The sequence below is a fragment of the Triticum urartu genome, chromosome 1, assembly GCF_003073215.2.
Source record: "Triticum urartu cultivar G1812 chromosome 1, Tu2.1, whole genome shotgun sequence".
Taxonomy (NCBI): domain Eukaryota; kingdom Viridiplantae; phylum Streptophyta; class Magnoliopsida; order Poales; family Poaceae; genus Triticum; species Triticum urartu.
The window spans coordinates 452,209,177-452,219,509 of record NC_053022.1 but is presented as its reverse complement, the minus strand read 5'-3'; the positions used below and the strand labels follow the sequence as shown (position 1 = coordinate 452,219,509).

The window sequence follows — 10,333 nt, the reverse complement described above, 5'->3', positions numbered from 1 at the left end:
AATTTAACCGTAAATTTAAATACCAAGACCGATTGTGACGGGGGCAAAAATTATATCAGTGAATTCGTATTCGAAAGAAGTTTTCAATTATATAATTTTTCTCCCGCTGCAGTTGGTCTCGTTGGTTAAATTTATGATCAAAGTTGGACCTCGAAAAGTGTGGGCGCACTATATTTTGGAATGGAGGGAGTACTAGTGTGCACACCAACGTCAAGGTGGGAAGAAGCGCAACAAAATAAAATTACCCTTCGTCACAAATTATTTGTAAAGCTGGATGTATATGGATATATTTTTAATTCTAGATACATAAATTTCTATTTATTTCTACGATAATTAATCGGGACGGAGGAAATACTTGTCAATGAGTTTCTTTGTGTAAGAGAGAAGAGAGGGCTAGATTTTGTGTCGTGGTGTGAGTTTCTCCTCTAGCACGCTCCCCTTTTTATGGCATCTTGCCCCTTATGTTTCAGGTATAGTTAACCTAACTCCTACAATCTTAAGTGGCAAAATTCTGTTAGGAAAAGGGGTATCCACTTACTTGTGATAATGATAGGTAAATTTCCTCAACTCCAGTTTCTAGAGCTTATTGAAGCATCCAGTGAATTTTTTTTATAAAAAACTAAAAGTTGTACCCCTAATTGTAGTTTTTTTACGAAGCCGCATATCATTAAGCTATCTCGTTTGGCTTGTGTTTTCTGAAACGGAGATGAATTTTAGAAAACAAAGCAATCTCAAACAGACTTCAAATATTGTGTCTTGGGTGGCTTCAAGATTCATGTTATAGAATTCAAGGTGACGTCCTCTCCTTGATCCGTCTCTTATATGTGCGTTTGTGTGCGCGTGCATGTGTGTGTGTGCGTGTGTGCGTGCGTGTGTGTGTGTGTGTGGAAGGTGGTTCTAGTCGAGCCTGACCTGATTGGTGAAATGGTGGTAGCTTAATAGCTGATCAGAGAAGTTACCATAGATGAAGTATTCGATTACACGAGAAATCACGCTGAGATGCTGCCCCAAAATCTTATCGTCTCTCACTCTCAGATTATGCAACAACTTCTCGAGGGATGTTGTTTAGGACGGCTGCTTTCTCCTACCAGCGTGCACACCGACGTCAAGATGGGGAGAAGCACAACAAAATAAAATTACCCTTCGTCACAAATTATTTTTCAAAATGAATGTATTTGGACATATTGTTAGTTCTAGATACAGAAATTTTTATTCATTTCTATGGTAATTAATTCGGGACGAAGGAAATACTTGTCAATGTGTGTGTTTGAGAGAGAGAGAGAGGGAGAGAGAAGAGAGGGCTAGATTTTGTGTCGTGGTGTGAATTTCTTCTCTAGCACGCTCTCCTTTCTATGGCATCTTGCCCCTTATGTTTCAGGTACAGTTAACCTAACTCTGACAATCTTAAGTGGCAAAAATTTATCAGGAGAAACGCACCGCTTACCTTATTAGCTCAGCTTGATCACGGATTCACGAGGACAAATTTGTATGGAAGAACAAATAAGTTGTTGCTTTCTTTTCTTATTCTACAAAAATATGTGAAGCAACTCACCTTATGTTGACATTATTTATCCTCAATCATTTTTTTTCATGCCCCGTATGTCGAATGTGGTTTTAAGATTTGCAGAATTTCATTAGCATAGAAAACCAAGTGACTGGTAAAAAATGTACGAGTTCACGTCGGTCGTGAAATCCATAGAAAACCATGGACTAACACTAAAATGGGTGCCGACGATGAAAAACTCAAGGGAACCCTCTGGAAGCGGCATCTCGGCTCTCGGCTCTCGGGTACATCTACACCCACGAGTGAACAATAAAATCATTAGAGATAGTAAAAAAAATGATGCAAAATGCTCATGTCCGTGAAGTCCGTTAGAAATAGTAAAAGAAAATGATGCAAGATGCTCATGTCCGTGAAGTCCGTGCCAAATTTCATGGAGTTTGGACATTTTATTAGCTCTCAGCAAAAAAGACGAAATTCAGACTTGTGAGAAACTTTTGAAAACAACAATTTTCAGTGCTTATTTTGTCCTTTTTGCCACGAGCCTCTTTAATGTCATTTACCCATGAAATTTTGCATGCACCCGGCGCACTGAAACATCTTGCATCCAAAAACAACTTAGATCTTTCACAATTTTCTGCTCATTTTTTATTTTACTGTTCACCGGACACAGATGAACCGGCAGCGAATCGTATATCTAAAGTCCTCCGCCATATTGAGTCCGTTCAAATCTCATCTCCTCTGCATTTATTCCTTGCTTTTGCGAATGAATGTGGCTAGATCTCAGTCGACTGAGATTTAACCAAGTCTCGGTCAAGTGACATAACATGCTAGAGAGAAAAAGAAAAAAGAAGAATTGCACGAATCTCAATGCATAGATTTCACGGATATAGCATTGAAGTCTCAGTCGGCAAGACTGTTTGCGAATAGCCAGGGTGATAGTGTTCTTGTCGTGGACAGGGACGCATGCCGGCCGGATAAACCGCCGTGCACCACCAGCAAGCAGACCGGTATAGTGCAGCCTCATTGATGGTGGCGCTGTGAGAAATGTAGTACATGGAAATTAGGCCAGAGCGTGGCACGAGCCCGAGCCCACGACACGCGAGAAAAGCGCGACAGCGCGCGCGCACAGCGTCGGCAGCACAGCAGCAGCAGCTGATGGAAACGCTTCCAAGGAACGGGGGACTTTTGGTCGTGCCGTCTTGCCCCGGCTGCTGTTGCTGCCTTTCACCATCCACAGCCCCGCCCCGGTCGCCTCCTTCCTTCTCTTTTGCCATCGCCCATGCCACGGTCAGGTCAGGTCCCCTCCGCGCTGTGTACGCACAGTCCTCGCACAATGAAACCATCGGCAAAAGCATGGCGCGTCGGGTTACAATTTTTTTTTTGGTTAAACAGAAGAGAACTGTGACTACGAAGTACGAACGACGGTAGAGATGCATCCCGGCGGGACAATAAATGCTTCTTGCCGGCCGGCCGGGCTAGTTCTAGAGCGCAGGTGGTCTTCAGTCAAACGCACCGCGAGATCCCTTTCCGGTTTGGTCGCAAACATAGTATTAGCCAGGGCGCATCGACCAAGGCTCGGGTTTTCTTATCTTATGTAAACACGCTTTGACCAGGCTTTCTCACGACCTGCTGGCTTTGTCTACACTATCATCTCTCATATTTCACCATCTTGATGCAGTGCATTGCACAGTGATCATCACGCCGTGAAAGTTCAACTCTCCCCACCATTCTCTCCACGGAGGCCAGACTACCGACCTGGCCGGATTGTGCCGCAAGCCAGCGAGCAGTATTGGGGAGCAAGTCGAGAGCTCTCGATCAACGCGCCTGCTTTTGACTCGGTAATGCAGACGCAAATCCACCAGAGCTGCGAGGCAAAAGCTAGCGGAGACTTCTCTGTTGTGACTGTCGCACCGCTGGTCCAGCTCGCCATGATCCTCCCCGTGACAACTTCTTTTCACCGACCGGATAAACAAATCACTACAGTAAAAGTAAAGCACTGTAATTACTAAGCAGTAAGCAGGTTCACACTTCTCAGTGAGTAGAAAGTCGACGACGACTACGAGCCAGCCAGCACCGCTCTGTGTACCTTGCCGGGGAAGCCTCCCCGGCCCACCGCCCCTCGCCGTCTCCACCCACACACACCGTCCTTCTCCGGCGCGCTAAACCCCATCCAGCTGACATCCCGGGCCCACCCGACCACCTCACTTACGTGTGGGGCCCACCTACCACCCTCCCGCTCTATATAAACCCTCTCCCACCCTAGCTCCAAGCCACACACCAAAAAGAATCTCACTCCACTCCACTCCACTGCAAGCAACAATACAAACATCATCCGAGCATCCTAAGATCGACCGGAGTCCTTCCTTCCTTACTTTCACGTAGCCGGCCATGGAGAAGGCGGCGGAGAACGTTGACGCTGGCGCGGCGGCGCAGCTGCAGCTGAAGCTGTTCGGGTCGTGGGCGAGCTCGTACACGCACCGCGTGCAGCTGGCCATGCGGCTCAAGGGGCTCGCCTTCGAGTACGCGGAGGAGGACCTCGGCAATAAGAGCGACGCGCTGCTGCGCCTCAACCCCGTCTACAAGAAGGTCCCCGTGCTCGTCCACGACGGCCGCTCCCTCGCCGAGTCCGTCATCATCCTCCAGTACCTCGACGACGCCTTCCCGGCCTCCCGCCAGCTCCTCCCCGCCGACGCCTTCGACCGCGCCGTCGCTCGCTTCTGGTGCCACTTCGGCGACGACAAGGTATGCATACACGCGCACGCGGTGCTCGTGATGATTCTCTGACGCCCGTGGAACATGGCTGACCTGTTTCTGTGGAATGCAGCTTGGGCCGGCGGTGGGGGCGGTGTTCGCGTCCACGGGGGAGGAGCAGGAGGCGGCGGTGCGGCACGTGCACGAGAACCTGGTGCTGATCGAGGCGGAGCTGCGGGAGGGGGCGTTCAAGGGCCGGCGCTTCTTCGGCGGCGACGAGGTCGGCTTCCTGGACGTCGTCCTGGGCTGCGGCTCCTACTGGCTGGCCGTCTTCGAGGAGGTCACCGGCGTGCAGCTGGTGGACGCCGAGGCGTTCCCGCTCTTCCACGCCTGGCTGCGCGACTTCGAGGCGCAGGACGAGGTGAGGGAGACCATCCCCTCCATCGACCGCCTGCTCGAGTACGCGCGCGGCCTCCGCCAGATGCTGGTCGCCATGGCCGCCGGCGCCGGCGCTGGCGCAGCCTCGGCCGACGCCCCCACCGCCGCTCCGCCCGCCGCGGCACCCCCGGCCGCCACCACGGCCGACATCGCCGTGGACATATGATATGACCGCAGGCCGTGCACGCGCTGAACTGTGGTTTGTGTCGGTCGGACGTCGTCGTCGTAGCTACTAGCTAGTATAGTTTCCCGTGTTGTGCGGTGCCGAGCATGTGGCGAGGCGCCAAGAATTGCGCTGCTACCACTATAGTTAGTGGCGCAGTCTGGCTAGGTGTCGTTGATTTCTTTCTCTTCTCTTCCACTCTTTGTTATGCGTTGTGTGTTTGTAACTGGGAATCTTATGCGTTTGCTTCCTAGCTTTGCTTGTTTAGACATAATGCACGTGTGTGAGACTGGCATTTTCGTTGGATTCAACGGCCACATGAGCGAGAAGCTGACGCTGTGTTCCTCCTACCAACGAGTGGGTAGTGCGCATTACAGTTTCTTTTAACTGCGGGTAACTCTGGCGGACTGGTATCACAGTTTAGCAACGGTTTTCACCTCACAAGTTCACTATAGCACTATATTGATGCCAAGAGGGAGTGGAGTACCAGTCCGGCCCAAGTTGATTTATGTTAGTTCTGCCCCAAAATGCTGCGGTTAAACGTGGGTCAGGATGGGGGTCCAGCGGCGTGGTAACCATTTAATGCTACTGATTTTATCAATACCTGCTTCTGCAAAGTGTAAACTTCTCTACTATTGAGAATTCATTATCAGTGCGTGCGTTTGTCATGAACCCTGCTGCTCATCCACACCGGCCATTAACTTCATGCCCTGCACCCAGATGCTGCATCATGCCATCATCGTGCCCAACTTGACAACTTCCGCTTGATGGTTTCAGTTAATCCCTATCACAAAACACGATCAAAGAAACTTATCTCCAAAACAAATCCAAGAAACCCAATAATCTCGTTTTGCAGCGGCTGGCAGAGCGCGCCGGCGCTGACGGCAATGAACCAAAAGAGTGCATGGGGACAAATAATTCCTACCGCGGGCGGCAAAATTGACAAATTTGACCTATGGACGAAATCAAATTATAGAATGAACTGTCCGTGAAACTATTTCACAAGGTTGACCTTTTTGTGTGACGCTTGACACGAAGGCGCAACACTACACCGTGCAACCTCACAGGTAGGCGCTACACGCCTGGCCAGCGTCGCACCCGTGTGATCCGAAAATTACTAAGTCAGTGTGCAGCGCCTGAGAGCTAGTTTCTAGGCGTTGCACTAGTGGTTGTTTCATTTTATAGTGCAACCACTAGTACAGTGCCTGAGAGCTAGGCGCCACACTATACAGTGCAGCGCCTAGCTCTTAGGCTCTGCTCAATGACTTAGCAATTTTTAGGCAGTCTGGGATGCAACGCTGGCTAGGCGTGTAGCGTCTATCTGTTATCTGTGAGATGTTGTACATTGTAATGTGACGTCTTGATGTCGGGCGTCACATAAAAAAGTTAGCTGTGTGGAATAGTTTTACGGACAGTTTATTCTGTGATTTAATTTCGTCCACCGCGGGCGCTGCAGCCTGCAGATTTCATACGCACACCGATATGGGCGCTGGCGGGCACGCAGAGCTCAGAGGCCGAGCACCGCCGCAGAGCTCCTGGCTAGAAATAAGAGCCGGGACAGCGAGAGAGGATCCGAAGCGGTGCCGATCGTGTGGCCACGGGGAGATCGCCTAGCTCTGACCTTTTTTAAAACTCGGCAGAGTGGGAGCCTAGGGAGTAAATAAAGCGGTGTCAGGTGGCGGAGGCGGATCCACTGGCGCGTCGTGGCGACCTCCGGCGGCCGCGCCCGTGCGCGTCGACGTCGCCCACGTGAACGGCGGGTGCGTGCGTCCTCGCTACGGCCAGAGGCCGGATACTAGAGTAGTAGGAGTATTAGTGGTGCACAGTGCGCTCATTATTCTTGCCGGGATCGGGCCAGTTCGGAATCATGCCGCGCGCACGTCCGCATTTAACCCCCGCCCTGACGCCCGGCGTTGATTGATCACTGACGCCAGGCCACGACGGACGGATGGACGGACGGGCGGGCGGAGTATTCATCGCTTTGCATCTACTCCAGTTGGCGGATTGATGGAGCACGTACGTACGCGCGTACTGCCCGATCGCAACGGAAGCTACTGCTAGGGCTCTTTCGGTACGCTCGTGCTCCGCACTTTGCGTTTGTACTGTAGCTCTCTATGTCTTCTACGTCTGCTGGAAAATTAACCAGTCAGTCACAACATTAGGGCAACTCCAACCAAGAGACCCAAACCAACACAAAATAATCCTTTTTTGTGTTCGCTTGGGTCGCCAAACGGACACACGGACACGCGCAGCGCATCCAACGGTGCTACCCCATTTGAAATGACATTCGTCGGCCTAGCCGTCGCCGGAGAGGAGAAGATTGAAGATGTGTTGTCGGAGCCACCCGAGCCGACCAGGGCGACCACCCCGCCACCCTCCTCCTCTAGCACTGGAGGGAGCATTGTGCCGCCGGCCCCCTCCGCTTGGCGCCAGAATGCCTGGGTGAAGCACCCCCCCTCCTCCTCCTCTGCTTGACACCGGAACGCGTTGGTTGCTGCCACACCACCATCCTTGCCTTGCGCCGGAGGGATCGCCGCTGTCGGTGTCAAAACCGGCGGATCTCGGGTAGGGGTCCAGATCTGTGCGTCTAGGCCGGATGGTAACAGGAGGCAAGGGACACGAAGTTTTACCCAGGTTCGGGCCCTCTTGATGGAGGTAAAACCCTACGTCCTGCTTGATTAATATTGATGATATGGGTAGTACAAGAGTAGATCTACCACGAGATCGGAGAGGCTAAACCCTAGAAGCTAGCCTATGGTATGATTGTTGTGTCCTACGGACTAAAACCCTCCGGTTTATATAGACACCGGAGAGGGTTAGGGTTACATAGAGTCGGTTACAATGGTAGGAGATCTACCTATCCGTATCGCCAAGCTTGCCTTCCACGCCAAGGAAAGCCCCTTCCGGACACGGGACGAAGTCTTCAATCTTGTATCTTCATAGTTCAGGAGTCCGGCTGAAGGTATAGTCCGGCTATCCGAACACCCCCTAATCCAGGACTCCCTCAGTAGCCCCCGAATCAGGCTTCAATGACGATGAGTCCGGCGCGCAGATTGTCTTCGGCATTGCAAGGCGGGTTCTCCTCCAAATTCCGTGTACCTGTTGAATAAAGTCTGATTTCTTGTAAATGTTGCGCTCCTTGGCTTCTACGCCCAATAATGGCCATCTCCCACGTGTCAAACGAATATGAAAAGTCTGAGCGTTTTTACATCCACACCCCTAGCCGCGTAAATGAGCCGCCCATTTAAGGGGATGAGGATTTAGATTCAAACCACACCTTCTCCCCTTCGCGAGTGTTCATCAGAGCGCATCCGACAAAGGTCCATTCCACCATGGCCAGCCGTCGCAACTCCTCCTTTCGCCCTTCCAGCCCTCAGCCTGGATATGGGGAGAGATGCTCCATCCTGCATAGCGAGCTAGTGACGCTCCAGACCAAGGGATTTCTCCCCCCGGCCTATATGGTCCCGGTTCGAGCCGGTCTTGCCATCTATAACGGTGGAGAGCAAGCGGAGAGTGTCCCTAATCCCTCCAAAGGAGAGTGGGTATGCCTTGTCCCTTATTTAGAGGGCTCGGATTTCCAATCCATCTGTTTCTCCGGGGGCTCCTGGAGTTCTATGGCCTCCAGCTACACAATCTTATGCCTGCCTCCGTATTGCATATCGCGGGCTTCGTAGCCCTCTGCGAGCTGTTTTTGGGTGTTGAGGCTCATTTCGGGCTATGGAAAGAGCTATTCTGCCTTGTGCCCCGTTCTCAGAAGGGGTCAATATATCAAGTGGGCGGAGCCGAAGTGTGGCGCATCGCCGGGATCGGATATCTATCCGGAACCCCAAAGAAGGCGTCCGAGGACTGGCCTTCGGAATGGTTTTACATAGAGGACGTCCCGCTGCCGGATCCTGTCCGGATCGGCCTCCATGAGTTCGACAATGCTCCACTAAAGAAGCGCCTAAGTTGGCGTCCACGGAGCCCTCAGAGGGAAAGTGACAAGGACGTTCTTTACCTGATGGGCCGGATAAGATTGTTAGCTCATTCTGGACTGACCATGATCTGGGTCATGGCCGCATGCATCATGCGAGGGGTGCAGCCGCTACAGTATAGAGGCCACCCCATGTGGGACTTCAACGGGGAGGACGACGCCACCCGCTACGGCTGTAAGGGGCCGGATTTGGTTGCGGCTCTAACAAAGACCTTGTCCGCTTTGTACAAGGGAGAAGAGGAGGAATTTCTTCGCGTCGACCCACAGGGTGGATTTTCTATGTACAATCCCCCAAGCTGGGTAAGCGGTCACATTTACTTGCCCATCCGTTTTATATTCCCATTGTTAAATATTCATTCTAACGACTTCAACGCAGGAACTGCGCCAGGCTGTTAAAGAAATAAACAGCCCTCCTCCACAACCCGAGGACCTAGGACGGTCCCTCGACCCGGCCTCTCAAGAGGATCCGAACTTATCTGTGGAGCTGATTGATGGAGTGTTCCATCAATTGAGCAAGGACAACGCCTTGCTGGCCATTACGGCCGATTACCCAGGGCTAATCCCGGCCTCCCAGGTAACTGAGATCGAAGTCCCAGTACCCCGAATAGGGATCCGCCCTCTCGTGTTTTCAGTTTCCTGATTACAACCGAGCTTTGCAGGGGAGGTTTTTGAGACGGGAGGCCGAACCTGCAGCGATAAGCCAACGGGGTGCCGCAGGGCCCCGTGGGCAGAAAAGAGGTGCAGTCCGGACCGAGGCGTCAGCGCAAAGGTATGGCGCGCCCCCTCATCTCAGGTGTTATACCTTCAAGGCATATTAACACTCGTGCTCTCTTCAGGACAAAGATATCTCGCCAGACTATATCCGGAGAGGCTGCCAATCGCGCCTCCACCAGCCAGGCTCCAAAGCCTGGTCCGGAGGCGGAGGCGAACACAAGGCGTGCACCGGACGCTCCTCCGACAGAGGATGTGGACAGGTTGTCTGCCACCAACTCTGAGGTGGAGAGTGCCATGAACCACAGGCGTCGCCGGGCAATTCTTCGCGACGCTTGTTTCTCCCAAGAGGCATTAGATGCCTTCAATTCGGGAGATGCGTACCTCCGTGCCGCTCAAAATGGTCTAGCCAGAGCCACGGAGCAATATGTAAAAGACATACGGGTAAGAAAATTTTGGTAATTATATATATATATATACCAATAGCCCCCGAGACTTGAAACAGTTAGAATAAATGATTTAAGGATCATTTGTTATGCAAGTTCTTACAGAAAAGAATTCCCTACTGTCCCAGGAGCTGGAAGAGTGCAAAGCCCAACTTGAGGCCGCACTAGCCGCGGCAGGGGAGCCCAAGGAGACCCCCTCTAGTAATATACGCTTCGAAAGATAAGTATTTTGCGAAGCACGTCATGGGTGTGAATCTGACAAATGAAATTGCAGATGGCGCCGGATTGAATCCGGAAAGGCAACAACTCCTATGCCAGCTGAAGGCTGGTGAGAAGGTGCTGACAAAGGTGAGGCGGGAGAAGAACGATCTCCAAGATGCCAACACCAAGCTGGGCGTCGACCTGAA

At 51.8% G+C, this 10,333-nt stretch overlaps 1 protein-coding gene across 1 annotated transcript; it reads left to right on the top strand.

Moving 5' to 3' along the window:
* The first annotated feature begins 3,772 nt into the window (after positions 1-3,772).
* LOC125535422 (glutathione transferase GST 23-like) lies at positions 3,773-5,049 on the top strand. The gene is made up of 2 exons (XM_048698478.1): positions 3,773-4,246; positions 4,329-5,049. Exons 1-2 carry the CDS (start codon positions 3,893-3,895, stop codon positions 4,797-4,799), a joined length of 825 nt encoding a protein of 274 aa, XP_048554435.1. The 5' UTR covers positions 3,773-3,892; the 3' UTR covers positions 4,800-5,049.
* Positions 5,050-10,333: the final 5,284 nt, after the last annotated feature.

Bases quoted from the DNA above. Each gene is read 5' to 3' on its own strand.
- LOC125535422 (XM_048698478.1), top strand. From the start codon at position 3,893: ATGGAGAAGGCGGCGGAGAACGTTGACGCTGGCGCGGCGGCGCAGCTG. The intron at 4,247-4,328 runs GTATGCATACAC...TGTGGAATGCAG, and splicing joins GCCACTTCGGCGACGACAAG to CTTGGGCCGGCGGTGGGGGC.